Below are 17,377 nucleotides of genomic sequence, written 5' to 3' on the forward strand. Positions count from 1 at the left end.
TTCCTGCACCAAACTTTTATTAACGACCGAAGGACGCCCACTCCGTTATTCATCATGCATATTTGTGCGGCCATTTTTAAATGCTCTCACCCACTTCCTTACCATTCTATCACTCATAAAGTTTTCTCCGTAAACTGCACATATCTCACGACGAATGTCGATCGCTTTTAGGCCTTTAGCACTAAGAAATCTTATAACAGCCCGTACTTCACAGTCGGTGGGACTCACGATTATCGGAGGCATCTTAAACACTCAGTACACAACGTAAACAAGGAAGGATCAGACAGTTATGGCGTCAGTGCGTAAATTAAGGTAAAGGTTTTCATGTGAAAGTACAATTATTGAGATAACTTAGCACGTCTTTTTTTAATTTCAAAACGGTACTTACTTAAAAAAACACGCCTCGTACATTATTACAATTTTTTAAGTTTTTAACATCTTTCGACTGAAGAGTGGCGAATTGTACACTACTGGCCATTAAAATTGCTACACCAAAAAGAAACGCAGATGATAAACTGATATTCATTGGACAAATATATTCTACTAGAACTGACATGTGATTACATTTTCACGCAATTTGGATGCCATAGATCCTGAGAAATCAGTACCCAAAACAACCACCTCTGGCCGTAATAACGGCCTTGATACGCCTGGGCATTGAGTCAAACAGAGCTTGCATGGCGTGTACAGGTACAGCTGCCCATGCAACTTCAACACGATACCACAGTTCATCGGCGTATTGTGACGAGCCAGTTGCTCGGCCACCATTGACCAGACGTTTTCAATTGGTGAGAGATCTGGAGAATCTGCTGGCCAGGGCAGCAGTCGAACATTTTCTGTATCCAAGAAAGGCCCGTACAGGACCTGCAACATACGGTCGTGCATTAGCCTGCTGAAATGTACGGTTTCGCATAGATCGAATGAAGGGTAGAGCTACGGGTCGTAACACATCTGAAATGTAACGTCCACTGTTCAATGTGTAGACATTGCGAACAAGAGGTGACCGAGACGCGTAACCAATGCACCCCATACCATCACGCCGGGTGATACGCCAGTATGGCGATGACGAATACACGCTTCCAATGTGCGTTCACCGCGATGTCGCCAAACACGGATGCGACCATCATGATGCTATAAACAGAACCTGGATTCATCCGAAAAAATGACGTTTTGCCATTCGTGCACCCAGCTGCGTCGTTGAGTACACCATCGTAGGCGCTCGTGTCTGTGATGCAGCGTCAAGGGTAACCGCAGCCATGGTCTCCGAGCTGATAGTCCATGCTGCTGCAAACGTCGTCGAACTGTTCGTGCAGACGGTTGTTGTCTTGCAAACGTCCCCATCTGTTGACTCAGGGATCGAGACAAGGCTGTACGATCCGTTACAGCCATGCGGATAAGATGCCTGTCATCTCGATTGCTAGTGATACGAGGCCGTTGGGATCCAGCACGGCGTTCCATATTACCCTCCTGAACCTACCGATTCCATATTCTGGTAACTGTCATTGGATCTCGACCAACGCGAACAGCTATTTCGCCATACGATAAACCGCAATCGCGATAGGCTACAATCCGACCTTTATCAAAATCGGAATCGTGATGGTACACATTTCTCCTCCTTACACGAGGCATCACAACAACGTTTCACCAGGCAACGCCGGTGGACTGCTGTTTGTGTATGAGAAATCGGTTGGAAACTTTCCTCATGTCAGCACGTTGTAGGTGTCGCCACCGGCGCCGACTTCGTGTGAGTGCTCTGAAAGCTAATCATTTGCATATCACAGCATCTTCTTCCTGTCGGTTAAATTTCGCGTCTGTAGGACGTCATCTTCGTGGTGTAGCAATTTTAATGGCCAGTGGTGTAACTGCTGACAGCCCACCACCCGCCCATGTGGGCGACATGGATGAAACAACGACAAAGGAAAGAAAATGTTTGAGCTGCAAGACGTGCCGCGTGTAACCCGTCGCCTCCCGCCGGCAGGTGCACGTGTTCTACGTGAAGTACGAGAAGGACCCGGCGGGCGGCATCGCCTACGACGCTCCAGTGCCGGCGGTGACGCCGGAGCCGGTGCAGTCCGCCGTGGAGAACGAGGCCGACCCGGGGCCTTCAGCGGGCGCCGGCTACGGGGTGCAGCCGTCCCCCTACCCGCCGCCGCCGCCCCCGCCACCCCCGCCCTCCACCACGCTGCGCGCCATCGTCAAGCCGGACTCGGAGCTGATACACACCTCTAGCAACCTCAAGGTCACGTTCGGGAAGGGAGGTCACGGTCACGGACACCACGGCAACGGCGGCGGCGGGCGCTACGGCTCGCGGGTGCTGCGCGTGGCGCAGGGAGCCGAAGAGTCCGCCCCCGACTCCGCCGGGGCCACGCCGCCCCCCCAGCCGGCCACCACCACGCTGAGCGCCATCATCCGCCCCGACTCCGAGCAAGCGCACAGCTCCGCCGGCCTCAGGGTCACGTTCGGGGCGGCCGCCGACGAGTCGGCCCGCGAGGAGTCCGCTCCGGAACCCGCCGTCGCTGCGGCTCCGTCCGGCACCGGAACGGGGCTCGGCGTAGGCCCCACCGCACAGGCCTCCTCCAGGATCAACCGGCAGCAGGTGCCGCCGCAGCAGTTCCCCAGGTCAGTCGGCCTACGTGCAAACTCTGATCGTCCTGCACCGCGTTTCTCAACCAAGTTCCAGCTTTTGGAACTGATGATCTACAGGGTGTCCGAAAAGTCTTTCCCTGATTACATAAATTGATAACTCAGGCTAGAAGTAAGATACAAATACGAAACTGGTGTCTAATTGTTTACAAACTATCAAAGTTTTTTTTTCACACATCAGTAAAATTCTGCATGAGCACCCTTGGTAGCACGTAGCACATCTAGGTGATATTCAGTTTCCGTCCACACATTAGCCAACGTCACTGGAGAGATCGATTCAACGACTGTGGTTATCCGTTGCCGCAGGGTTTCAAGATCTGCTACGCGTGTTCGGTAGACCTCGTCCTTGGCATAACCCCAGAAAAAGAAGTATAATGGGGTTATGTCAGGAGAGCGTGGAGGCCAAACCGTTGGTCCATCACGACCAATCCATCGCCCAGGAAAGGCCATAACGAGAAAGGCACGGACGTCCAAACCCCAATGAGGCGGTGCACCGTCTTGCTGAAACAAGACATCGGGGTGATACTGAGGCAGCTGAGAAACAGCATACAGTTGCAACATATCCGGATACACTGCATATGTGATGGTAGCCTCAGCGAAGAAGAATGGCCCGATAATTCGATCGTGCAATAGCGCGCACCAAACATTCACCTTTGGACTGCCTCTGGTGCACGCCATGACCTCGCCAGGGGGTTGTGAACCCCAAATGCGCACATTGTGGCGATTCACTACTCCACTGACAAAAAAGGTCGCTTCGTCGGAAAAGGCAATTCGTCTGAGATAACCATCATCGTCCTCAATACGTGATAGCAATTCGACCGCAAAGTCATATCGACGTGTACTGTCCATGGGCAACAAGGCCTGAACGATTTGCACTTTGTATGCACGAAACAATAAACGTTTGTGTAAAATGTCATGGAGAGAGCTTTTTGGCATCTGTAATTCACGTGAGGCCATGCTCACCGATTTCTTCGGACTTCGCAGAAAAGACAGCCTTACAGCTTCCACCCTGTCTGCTGAGGTTCTTGGTCGACCAGACCTCGGAAGGTCACCAACCGATCCTGTGTTCTTGAACTTCTCATACCAGGCTTTAATGCTCTTGACATCAGGTGGATCCCTTCCAAATGTTGTCTGGAAGTGTCTCTGCACTGTGGTTGGTGATCGTGTCTCATGGAACCACAGGACACACTGTGCCTTCTCCTGACTGGTTAACATGGCTTCTTGGGCACTGCACCTCATCCACTACTTACGTAATGCGAACCTAAAGCAGAAAAAAACTTTGATAGTTGTAAACAATTCGACACAAGTTTCATATTTGTATCTTACTTCTAGCCCGAGTTATCAATTTATGTAATCGGGGAAAGTCTTTTCGGACACCCTGCACATCTACACTCATGCTCATAAATTAAGGATAATGCTGATACATGGTGAAACAACGCTCTGGTGGGCGGTTTGCGGGTTTAAATCACTTCGGGGTATGACCATGCGGTGCATTTGACCTGCGGTCGTCGTACGGTGGCGCTGGCAGCAGTCCACATACGCAGAGGTATGTTGGTGCATGGCAGAGTACGGCGCAGCGAGTAACTTGGGTTGAGTTGTTTGCGGGAGGAGACCAAAGAGCTAGGTTATCGGTCTCATTGGATTAGGGAAGGAAGTCGGCCGTGCCCTTTCACAGGTTGCCTGGAGCGATTTAGGGAAATCACGGAAAACCTAAATCAGGATGGCCGGACGCGGGATTGAACCATCGTCCTCCCGAATGCGAGTCCAGTGTGCAGGAAGTAAGTGTGCAGACTTTTTAGACGTGCTAATGGTGACTGTGTGTTGAAAATGTCTCAAAGAACACATATTGATGACGTTATAAGGGGTAGAATACTAGGACGAAAGGAGGCTGGTCAAATACAGTAGGTCGTAGCACAGGCCCTCCATGTGCCACAAAGTGTGATCTCAAGATTATGGCAACGATTCCAGCAGAGAGGAAACATTTTGTCCTTGCCCAGTTTGCCGCTGTTCTTCCCTTTGGGTGTCAGGAAGGTTCCACTAAAAAAAAAGAAAAAAGAATAGCATATAGGTCAGCGTATCTGCCTAGTAATCAGGAGAATCCTGCTGGTTCAGCACAAATTTTGAACTTTCCCCATTGATATACACTCATGCTCATGAATTAAGGATAATGCTTATACATGATGAAACAACGCTCTGGTGGGCGGTTTGCGGGTTTAAATCATCTCGCGGTGTGAGCATGCGGTGCATTTGACCTGCGGTCGTCGCACGGTGGCGCCGGCAGCAGTCCAAATACGCTGAGGTGTGTTGGTGCATGTCAGAGTACAGTGTAGCGAGTAAGTGTGCAGACGTTTTCAGACGTGCTAATGGTGCCTGTGTGTTAAAAATAGCTCAAAGAACACATGTCTATTACGTTATGAGGAGTAGATTACTAGGGCGACTGGAGGCTGGTCAAACACAGCAGGTCGTAGCACGGGCCCTCTGTATGCCACAAAGTGTAATCTCTAGGTTATGGCAATGATTCCAGCAGACAGGAAACGCACCCTGGCGCTACAGTACGGGAAGTCCACAGTGTACAACACCACAAGAAGACTCATATCTCACCATCAGTTCCCACAGACGGCCACAGAGTACTGCAGGTAGCCTTGCTCGGGACCTTATCGCAGCCACTCGAACAGTTGTCTCCAGACACATAGTCTACAGACGACTGAAAAGACGTGGTTTATTCGCCCTGAGTCCTGCAAGGTGCATTCCACTGACTTCTGGTCACAGGAGAGCCCGTAAAGCCTCGTGTCAAGAACACATTACATGATCATTGGAAGAGTGGTCCCAGGTTATGTTCACGGACTAGTCCCGGTATAGTGTGAACAGTGATTCTCGCCGGGTTTTCATCTCGCGTGAACCAGGAACCAGTTACCAACCCCTTAACGTCCTTCAAAGGGACCTGTATGGAGGCCGTGGTTTGATGGTGTGGGGTGGGATTATGATTGGTGCACGTACACACCTGCATGTCTTTGACAGAGGAACTGTAACAGGTCAGGTGTATTGGGACGTCATTTTGCACCAGTGTGTCCGGCTTTTCAGGGGTGCAGTGGGTCCCACGTTCCTCCTGATGGATGATAACGCACGGCCCCATCGAGCTGCCATCGTGGAGGAGAACCTTGAAACAGAAGATATCAGGTTAATGGCAACGTATCGCTGCACGTCTACAAACCCGTAGGACACTTCAGGAGCTCCGACAGGCACTGGCGCAAGAATGGGAGGCTATACCCCAGTAGCTGCTCGACGACCTGATCCAGAGTATGCCAACTCGATGTGCGGCCAGTGGACGTGTGCATGGTGATCATATCCTATACTGATGTCGGGGTACATGCTCAGGAAACAGTGTCGTTCTGTGGAACATGTGTTTAGGGATGGTTTTCTCAACTTATCACCAATACCGTGGACTTACAGATGTGTGTCGTGTGTGTTCCCTATGTGTCTATGCTGTTAGCGCCAGTTTTGTGTAGTGCCACGTTGCGTGGCACCACATTCTGCAATTATCCTTAATTTATGAGCATGAGTGTATATCTGTAGTCTGTAAGCCACTGTGAAGAGAATGGCAGAATCTACTTTCCATTGTTTCCGTCATTAGGGCTCCTTTCCTTTCCATTTACGTAAGAAAACATCGTTCTTGTGAAACACAACTAGCTCTTCTCACTCGAAATGCTGAGTGCTATTGACAATTCAAATTCATTCCGTGTTTCTACATTTCCACAAGCCTTTCGACACTGTACCACACAAGCTGCTTGTACAGAAGTTGCGTGCCTATGGAACACCGTCTCAGTTATGTGACTGGATTCGTGATTTCCTGACAGAGAGGTCACAGTTCGTAGTAATTGACGCAAAGTCATCGAGTAAAACAGAAGTGATTTCTGGCGTTCCCCGAGGTAGTGTTATAGCCCCTTTGCTGTTCTTCGTCTATATAAACGATTTAGGAGACAATCTGAGCAGCCGTCATAGGTTGTTTGCACCCGACGCTATCGTTTATCGACTAGGAAAGTCATCAGAAGATCATAACTAATTGCAAAACGATTTAGAAAAGGTATCTGTATGGTGCGAAAATTGGCAATTGACCCTGAATAACTAAAAGTGTGAGGCCATCCAGACGTGCGTGGAAAAAAAAGAAATCCGTTAAACTTCAGTTACACGACAAATCAGTCAGTTCTAAGGGCCGTAAATTCAACTAAATACATAGGAATTACAATTACGAACATCTTGAATTGGAAGGCACACATAGAAAATGTTGTGGGGAAGGATAACCGAAGACTGCGTTTTATTTGCAGAACACGTAGAAAATGTAACAGATCTACTAAAGAGACTGCCTACAGTACGCTTGTCCGCCTTCTTTTAGAATACTGCTGCGCGGTGTGGTATCCTTACCAGATAGGACTGACGGAGTACATCGACACAGTTCAAAGAAGGGCAGCACGTTTTGTATTATCGCGAAATTGGGGAAAGAGTGTCACTGAAACGATACTGGATTTGGGGTGGACATCGTTAAAACAAAGGCGTTTTTCGTTGCGGCGGAATCTTCTCACGAAATTTCAATCACAAACTTTCTCCTCCGAATACGAAAATATTTTGTTGACGCTGACTGACATAGGGAGAAACGATCATCATAATAAAATAAGGGAAATCAGAGACCGCACCGAAAGATATAGCTGTTCGTTCTTCCCGCGTGCTCTACGTGATTGGAATAGAGAATTATTGTGAAGATGGTTCGATGAACATTCTGGCAGGCACTTAAATGTGATCTGCAGAGTATCCATATAGATGTAGATGTAGACGGATTGCGGGGGATGGAAAACCTGTGGGAAGTGACCATTCTGTGTAGTCTATGGCTCTTGGTCCTTATAGGCGCCTTTTCAAGGCACAGTAAAATTTGTTTCCCGTCTAGCACTGTAGCACAGCGTGCTGCAGTCTACAGCACGTGTACTAGGAATTAGCTTTAGTATACAAGGTGCCGGCCGCGGTGGTCTCGCGGTTCTAGGCGCGCAGTCCGGAACCGTGCCACTGCTACGGTCGCAGGTTCGAATCCTGCCTCGGGCGTGGATGTGTGTGATGTCCTTAGGTTAGTTAGGTTTAAGTAGTTCTAAGTTCTAGGGGACTGATGACCACAGCAGTTGAGTCCCATAGTGCTCAGAGCCATTTGAACCATATACAAGGTGCTCTTGTAAAGTTCAGCGAATGGTCTCAGAAAATAAAGGAAAAAAAGACTTACAAAAAGAAAAAGCCTTTACTGGCCTTCAAAGTAATCGCCACTAGCTACAGTACGCTTCTAACATCGGCTGTGAAGCTGCTGGAAACTGTCAGCTTGTTGTGGAATCGCGCGAAGCACCGTGGTCACGCGTTGTTGGATATCCGCAACGTCTTCGTGCTCTACTTTCTCGCTCAATGTAAGATGGCTGTTCTTCAACACCCTCCTTATTCTCTGAATTTGGCGCCAGTAGTCTTCTTTTTGTTTCAAATGGTTCAAATGGCTCTGAGCACTATGGGACTTAAAACATCTGAGGTCATCAGTCCCCTAGAATTTAGAACTACTTAAACCCAACTAACCTAAGGACATCACACACATCCATGCCCGAGGCAGGATTCTAACCTGCGACCGTAGCGGTCGCGCGGTTCCAGACTGAAGTGCCTAGAACAGCTCGTCCACAGCGGCCGGCTCTTTTTGTTTCCTCGCCTTAAATCAGCCCTGAATGGCTTACGCTTCTCAGACATATCTCGTGACGAGGGCGCGTCATGTAATTCCACAATAAGCATATACTAGTAGATTCCAATAGTTTTATACCCGCTGTCAAAAGTGAGGTGTAGCTAATGGTGATTACTTTCAAGTCCAGTAAAGGTATTTTGTTTATAATTCTTGTTTCCTTTATCTTCTGAGACCATTAATCGATCTTTTCAGACGTACCTTGTATGTTGGAAGGTTGAAAAAACTGCGACCAATCACTTTCTTATGGTAATTCATTTGTCTTCGTAAGTTTCCGGCTGGTTTCGCTTGGAATGTGACACATGGTTCTGAATTAGCGGAGCCAACGAATATACAATCTAAAAACTAAACTAAGTAAATTAATAAAAGAATACAGTGCTCGTTGTAGGCTGCATTCTGCTACATTAAAATCTTTCTATGTCATGTGTTGCATATCGAGCTCATCACATTCTTTTCTCTCACAGACATAAAAGCACAAGTCGTACTCCATCGTAACACACTCTAAGTGCTACAGACTGACAGCTAAAACATGCTCCAGCACTTAGAATATGTTGCGATGGAGTACGACTTCTGCTTTTATATGTGTTGCATAAGAATGTGATGAGCGTGATATGTAATACATGATATAGCAAATGTGCTTGACAATGGCTCACGGCCGGCCGGAGTGGTCGTGCGGTTCTAGGCGCTACAGTCTGGAATCGAGCGACCGCTACGGTCGCAGGTTCCAATCCTGCCTCGGGCATGGATGTGTGTGATGTTCTTAGGATAGTTAAGTTTAATTAGTTCTAAGTTCTGGGCGACTGATGACCTCAGAAGTTAAGTCGCGTAGTGCTCAGAGCCATTTAAATGGCTCACGGCCGAAATTAGATAACAGCACGATTTTAATAAAACATAACGCAGCCTACAACGGACAATTCTTTTATTAAACACTAAATGAAATGTCTTCGTTTCCGCAGAAATGTCAACGCACTCCGTCTCCGCATAAGAGTCATCCCACACAAGTGTCACAAACTCGGAGCGCAGAGAGAATGATTGTATAAACGCCTCTGAGCGCGCTGTGATGAATCTGACCTTGTCCTTGCTATCCGCAGTATAGCGATACACCAGCGGCTGCAGTACAATTCCAGCTTCACCACTTAAAGCTGGTTCTTGAAACTTTGTAAATACGCTCTCACGGGATAGTTTGTGTCTGTCTTCAAGCACCTACCAGTTCAGTTTCTTCGGCATCTGCGGGACACTCTCGAGTGGATCAAACAAATCGGTGACCACTCGTGCTGCACTTCTGTGCATACATCCAATGTTTCCTGTTTGGTATGGCTCCCACACATTCGAGCGATATTCTAGAATGTTTTGCAAGTATTCTCCTTTGTAGACTGATTGCATTTTCCTAGTATTTTTCCAATGAACCGAAGTCTTTCACCAGCTTTACCTACAACTCAGCCTATGTGATTGTTCTATTTCATAGCCCTACACATCGTAACATCCATGTATTTTTATGAGGTTATCGTTTCCATTTTGTCTCACTGATATTATAGACATAGCATACCACGCTTTTTCTTTTTTCTTTTAACTGCACAATTTTACATTTATGAATATTTAAAGCGAATTGCCAACTTGGTACTACTTTGAAATCCTCTATATCCGATTGAATATTTTTCCAACATTTTTCAGGCAGTACGTTATAGATAATCGCCTCTGTGGAAAAGCTGAGGCTAGTTTTTACTTTGTTTGTAAGGTCATTAACGTGCAGCATGAACACCATGAGTCGCAACACAAATTTCCTTGGAACACACCTTACTTTACTTCTCAATCAGTTGATGACTCGTCATCCAAGATAATAATCTGCGTCCTTCCTACATCCTCAGTCCAGTCACAGATTTCACTTCGTACTTCATATGATCGTACTTTCGGTAATAAATATAGGTGTGGTATTGAGTGACGCCTGTGTGCGATATACGTGTGACGTTAGAATTCGTTATCATATTTCGCCATCTTATCAGCAGCTACCCAGGCTGCGTGCAGAAAAGGCCAGAGACTTGCGTACACGGTGTCTCCTCAATCGTCCTTCCAACGTAGACATTCCCTCGTATCTCTCCTCCACCTTAACGCTCTTGTCTCAACAATAAAGAAGAAACACTCGTTCCTAGCAGCGCAAAATCCTTTCTACACTACTTCATCACCTAGTCATTTTTTTCGAGATCCTTTTCAGTAACAGGAATCCGATTCTGGAATGAACTCTCTCATTACATGAGAGAACTGAATAACAGCTCCAGCTTAAAAAGACATTAAATGAGATATCTACAAAGACAACAGTAAGTCTGACTTCGTTGCTGAACCCTGTTTACCCCATTACAACTAAGGATATGGTGTCTGTTCTTTCGGACATGTTCGAATGTGGGTCTCGCGGGAGGCGTGCGTGAGATAGTCGCTGCAGTCACATTATCCTCTGTGCCCACAGTGGCTCAGCTGGATATAGCGTCTGCTATGTAAGCATGAGATCCAGGGTTCGAGTCTGGGTCAGGGCACACATTTTCACCTGTTCCCGCTGATATAATCAACGCCCGTTAGCAGCTGAAGGTATTAATATATAATTCTAATTACGTCCACTTCTTTCTAACCAGATCTTCGTCATTTCCCAAAGCTCTTTAGCTACTATAACATACTTAAATCCATCTCCCTCAGAACTCGCTCTCTATCTAAATACCACTTTTGAACAGTAACAGGCAAACTTTGTACCTGCTACTGTCGCTGTCACTAATACTGTTATTAACATAACAATAATAATTATTATTATTATTGTACTAGACCTACTATTAATGTTAACAGTTCCTAGCACTATTATTCACACTATCATTCGCTACATTCCAAACAATTTTATTAATACCATTTTAGTACTATTTATCGTTTTAAAATTATTGTTACCTCTTAAGAAATTACGAAGCAAAAAAAACTTCACGTGCAGAACTCTAGTGCGACGTAAGAGAGGATCTGAAGACCCTACTCTGACCACGTTAAATAAGCGAATAAACTACAATTAATAAATATAACAATTAATGGTGAAATGTCATGGGAAGGCGAACTAACACGAGTACGTCGTCTGATGCCTGAGTCATTCTGATGAGCACAGTCCCGGTAGAAATGAATTCCTAACGCCCCACATTCATATAGGTGGCGATCTATGTCACAGTAGAGCAGTAAAATATAAATTTTCTCTCAACCACATTAAATCATTTGATAAAAAAAAAGAGGACTTGTGATGTACAGACGCAGATGTGGTCGAAGTGTTTGCTACGTAGATTTCTTAAACACTCTAGAAATAACACATCAATGACGGTTAGACGTCGGTGTGATCTGTTTGCAGATCGCCATTCGGCACGCCGCGGCCGTTTGAGCAGCCGCAGCCGCCGACTGCGCAGGGCCAGAGGCCGCAGTTCCGGCCACAGAGCTTCCGGCCGCAGCACAGCACCTTCCAGCAATCTCAGAGGCCCGCATTCCCGCCATCGGCACAGGCTCAAAGTTCCTTCCAGAGACCTGGTCTGGCGCCACCGCAGCCCAACACCTTCCAGCAGAATGGAAAGGGAAGCTTCCAGTTCCAGCAGACCTTCACGGGATCCACTCAGAGGCCAAACCCCTTCCAGTCGCCGACTGCTGTCGGAGCCACTGCTTTCCAAAGACAGCAGCTCTCCACCCAGAACGCCTTCCAGCAGTCACGTCCCGCATCTGCTCCCACTGCATTCCAGCAGAACTCCGCCTCCTTCCAACAGCAGCAGCAAGTTCCTTTCCAAAGGCCAAATCCTTTACAGTCCTCACAACCCACCTTCTCGCAAAATAACTTCCAGACTTCATTCCAGAGACCAAACAGTTTCCAACAGGCATCACAGGTACCAAGCCAGAATACTTTACAAGCCTCGCAGACAAGGCCAACTGGTTTCCAGCAACAACAAGTGTCATTCAGTCAAAATCCTTTCCAGAGGCCGACCTCATTCCAAAACCCTGTCTCAAATCAGGTATCATTCAGACCATCTCAGCCATTACAGAACAATTTCCAATCAACATTCCCCAGCCAGGGTGGACTGCAACCAACGGGTCCCTTCCAGAACACACTGCAAAGCAGCAATCTCGCTCAAAGCAATTTCCAAACCCAGCCGCGTCCAACATTAAACACTTTCCAGTCCAATGGACAAAATTCTTTCCAAAACCCTACTGGGCAAGGTCAGTCAGCCCCTGCACAATCACAGCTGCCCACCGTCGTCCAGTCAGTAACACGATATGAAGAGCACCTCCAGGAAGGCCCTGGAGCGACGCAGAAACCTCAAACACAACAACAGCAGCAGATATCTCAGCAGGCTGTATTCCAACAGAATCAGCAACAGAATTTGTTGTTACAGCAAAGACAGCAACAACAGCCACAGCAGCTCTTGCTACAGCAGCAGCAGCAGCAGCAACAGGAGAGACAAAAACAGATTTTATTACAACAGCAGCAGCAACTCCTGCAGCAACAAAGACAGCAACAGCTGCAGCAGCGACAGCAGCAGCAGCAGCAACAACAACAACAACAACAACAACAGCAACAGCAGCAGCAGCAGTATCAACAGCAGCAGCAGCAATATTTCCTGCAACAGCAACAGCTGCTGCAACAGCAAAAACAGCAACAACAACAAAAGCAACAGCAACAACAGCAGCAGCTGCAGCAGCAACAATACTTCCTGCAACAGCAGCAGAGACAGCCTCAGCAGCAACCAGTTCTGCAGCAACAGAGCCCACGTGACAACAGGAACAGTGACAGCAGGCAAGCCGGCAGCAGTAGCAGCCCCACCACTGGCGCAGCCGACAGCAGCAGCAGCAGCGACAGCAAAGCTGGTGACAAGACCAACAAGACTGCGGCAGCGCTCGCTTCGCTGCCAGACGAAGTTCCAGCTGACCTGCGCCAGCAGCTGCTGTCGTCTGGTGTTCTGTCAAACGCCGACATCTCGATCCTCGACTACGACAAGGTTAGTCCAGTCTGCCAGATAACTTTTAAGAATGCTCATTCAACTTCACCACACTTAAAAAATGTGGATGAATGTCAGATGAAGTCTGTAACAAAGAGATACAACCTGATAATGTCCGATTACAAAATCTGTGGTGAACAATTTGAACATGCCACATTATATTTTATAGGTAACACTAACAAGCGGTATGAAACAGGACGTTCACTTATTATCTGTATCTGGGAGGCGGAAGGATTTGTTCGAAAGGTTGTGAGAAAATGCTCTGCACCTGTAAAAGAAATCGCAAAAAATACACTATTGCGGCCAGCTCTAGAGTATTGTGAGAATGCAGAATCTCGCGGCGGTAATACTGAATAAAAAGACCTTGACTTCCCAGCCGCGTTAAGTGATTAGAATTACACGACCTTCGGTCCTCATGTACACTAGCTGCCGACTGTGACGTCACTGGTGCCCGCGTTGACTCTGCGGCGTTCGATGCGTCCTCTTCAACGCCCCGATCGCTGGATCCCACGCCGTTGTGAGCTGCTGGCCATCCTCTCTGCTTAGGGTCTTATCGGTGAATTTTATTTCAATGAGTTCTTTAATTTTGCAATTCCGGAAGCCGTTAGTGCGAGTCACGACGAATGTTTCGTCAAATTTTATCCCTTGTCCGTGTCCAGATAAAATTTCATGAAACATCCTTCGTGCCTCGCACTAACGGCTTGCGGGGCTGTATGATTAAAGAAGTCATTGAAATAAAAATCGCCGATGGCACCCTAAATAGAGAGGATTACCTGTCATATCTCCATGTGATCTTGTGAGAAGTTTGGTATTTACATGAGAACTCTAAGGGTGCACTGTGGTATCAGGCACTGTACGTCTCTATTATCCAGTACCGGTGCATCAGCCATAAGAAGTGTTTTGACTGCTTGTTTGGATGACAGACGCCACTTCTTTCTTCGCCTCGTTGGTCGCCTCAAATATCTTCCATTTAGCACCTCTTTTAGCACTTCTTGTATTCTATCGGTGGCCTTCTTGGTCGCCAGTAAAGTAATTATCTTTTACACAAATCGAGCTCGCAACCTTACATGCTACACAGACCGTAACAATTCAGCATCAGTTTGAAGAAAGTCAGGACATGTAATTAATGGTGGCCAGGGAGCATGTAACTGAACACCACCTGTCTGACAACAAAATGATATCTACAAATCTCTTATGAATTATAATCTCTCATTTATGAACAATGTAGGTAAATATTACTTATTACTAAGTGGTAGCAACAGGGAATCTGTGCAACCCATCCTTTAAATTAATGCAGCTTCAGAAATAAAAAATAAAAATAAAAACAAATCTACCGACGATAACACCTAGGTGTCGGTGTTTGTGTGGCTAAATATTGAGAAAAATATTACGCAGAACGCGGAGTATTTTTAAAGAACTGATATTAATGCACTAACACCACAAACGACGACAGGAGATTTGAACCTCAGAAAAAATAGGGGTAGTAGTACTTTTTACGATTAATAAACAAAGTATTCGAATAACTTTGAGTCAGGAATTGTGCTTTGTTTCCTCCACACTCAGCCAAACGGAACGTCCTCCTCCAAGTGTTCAGCGCGGCAGACTGTCATCTGGTGCACCCGGGTTCGATTTCCGGTACTGCCAGGTTATTGCCTGGTCACCATGGCTATACTTACAATAGCGGAAATGTGAAAGTGTAAGGTGTCTACGTTGAACTCTAATGTTTCGTAGAACACATTTGAGGCTATGATCTGTTCTAGTACCACTGTCATACACTGAAGAACCAAAGAAACTGGTACACCTGCCTAATATCGTGTAGGGCCCCCGAGAGCACGCAAAAGTGCTGCAACGCGACGTCGTATGGACTCGACTAATGTCTGAAGTAGTGCTGGAGAGAACTGACACCATGAATCCGTCAGGGCTGTCCATAAATCCGTAAGAGTACGATGGGTGGGCATCCCAGATATGGTTTATAATGTTCATGTCTGCGAAATTTGCTGGCCAGCGGAAGTGTTTAAACTCAGAAGAGTGTTACTGGAGCCACTCTGTAGCAATTCTGGACGTATGGGGTGTAGCATTGTCCTGCCGGAGTTGCTGAAGTCCGTCGGAATGCACAATGGACATGAATGGATGCAGGTGGCCAGACAGGATGTTTACGTTCGTGACACATGTCAGAGTCGTATGCAGACGTATCAAGGGTCCCATATGACTCCAACCGCACAAGCCCCGCGCCATTACACGGCCTCTACCAGCTTGGTAGTCCCCTGCTGACACGCAGGGTTCACGGGTTCATGAGTTTGTCTCCATACCCGTACACGTCAGTCCGCTCGATACAATTTGAAACGAGACTCGTCCGACCAGGCAACGTGTTTCCACTCATCAACAGTCTAATGACGGTGTTGACGGCCCCAGGTGAGGCGTAAAGGTTTGTGTCGTGCAGTCCTCAAGTGTACCAGTTCTAGAATACTGTAAGAATGCAGAGTCTCGCGGCGGTAACATTAAATAAAAAGTTCGGCTACGTAAGCTCATATCGATGATGTTTCGTTGAATGGTTCGCACGATGACACTTGCTGATGGTCCAGCATTGAAAGCTGCAGCAATTTGCGGAAGGATTGCACTTCCGTCACGTTGAAGGATTCTCTTCAGTCGGCCACGTTCTTGCAGGATCTTTTTCCGGATGCAGCGATGTCGGAGGTTTGATGTTTCACCGGATTCTTGATATTCAGGGTAGTACACTCGTGAAATGACCGTACGGTAAAATCCCCACTTCGTGGCTACATCGGAGATGCTGTGTCCCATCGCTCGTGCGCCAACTGTAACACCACGTTGAAACTCACTTAAATCTTGGTAACCTATTGTAGCAGAAGTAGCCCATCTAACAACTGCGCCACTTGTTCTCTTATATAGGCGTTGCCGACCGCAGCGCCGCATTTTGATGTTTACATACCTCTATATTTGAATACGCATGCCTATAACAGTTTCTTTGGCTCTTCAGTGTATGTTCATTATTCCTTTTTTATGACGCAGCTGGCATCACTTTTTCATCTAGCATCGTATAACACTTAAACGCTTATGTACTGGATTAATTATTCACCCGCACGGATAGCCGTGAGCGCTGACGCGCTGCTTCCTGGACTCGGAAAGGCGCGCCTGCCCCGGATCGAATCCGCCCGGCGGATTAACGACGAGGGCCGGTGTGCCTGCCAGCCTGGATGTGGTTTTTAGTCGGTTTTCCACATCCCGAAGTGAATACCGGGCTGGTCCTCACGTTCCGCCTCAGTTACACGCGTCGCAGACATTTGAAACTTGTCCGCACTATTTCACGATTTACACTATACGCAGACAGTTGGGGTACACTGATTCCGTCCTGGGGGGTACGGGGTGGCGGTAGGAAGAACATGCGGCCACCCCTAACACTAACATTGCCAAATCCGTTGAAACCACGCCGAGCCTGCGATCGCTGCAGGATTATGGCGTAAGCGAAAGAAGAAGAAGAAGAAGTACTGGATTAGTTAATCATTGGTGTTTCTCTCTCTGCCTTTTGTGTGTGTATGTCTGACTGAGTGTGCAAGCTTGTATATTCGTGTGTGTGTGTGTGTTTGTTGTGTGTGTGCGTGTGTGTGTGTGTGTGTGTGTGTGTGTGTGTGTGTGTATGTGTGTGTAGTCTCTGCAAATGGAAGATTTGGGGATAACCTAATTTGATGCGCCTTGCTGCAGATTGGCGACATTCCAATCGAGAAGCTGCCGAAGGAGGCCCTGGAGAACTTCTACGCGGCGGGCAGCGCTCCTGTCCCCTCCGTCGTGAGGCCTGACAATTCTACTGCCAGCGCCGGCAGCGTGCCCCAGGCGCAGCCAGTGCAGATGAAGGTACGTCACGTCACTGCTCACCACCACCGGCAGCGCTCATTTCCACGATGAAAATTTCTGCTCCCCTGCTTTTGAAGTTTACTAACATATCGTATTTTTGGTACAGTAACTCCAGGCATTACTTTGC

The 17,377-nt window shown here is 47.3% G+C and overlaps 1 protein-coding gene across 1 annotated transcript in view; it reads left to right on the forward strand.

Annotated features, from left to right (window-relative positions):
• The window catches only part of LOC126484944 (histone-lysine N-methyltransferase 2D-like), a 148,045-nt gene that overhangs the window by 83,868 nt on the left and 46,800 nt on the right, over positions 1-17,377 (forward strand). Inside the window, exons 3-5 of the mRNA XM_050108544.1 lie at positions 1,979-2,619; positions 11,754-13,383; positions 17,101-17,250. Of these exons, the coding sequence (XP_049964501.1) occupies positions 1,979-2,619; positions 11,754-13,383; positions 17,101-17,250 (2,421 nt within the window). The remainder of the gene's footprint in view (positions 1-1,978; positions 2,620-11,753; positions 13,384-17,100; positions 17,251-17,377) is intronic.

The sequence above is a fragment of the Schistocerca serialis genome, chromosome 6, assembly GCF_023864345.2.
Source record: "Schistocerca serialis cubense isolate TAMUIC-IGC-003099 chromosome 6, iqSchSeri2.2, whole genome shotgun sequence".
NCBI classification, from domain to species: domain Eukaryota; kingdom Metazoa; phylum Arthropoda; class Insecta; order Orthoptera; family Acrididae; genus Schistocerca; species Schistocerca serialis.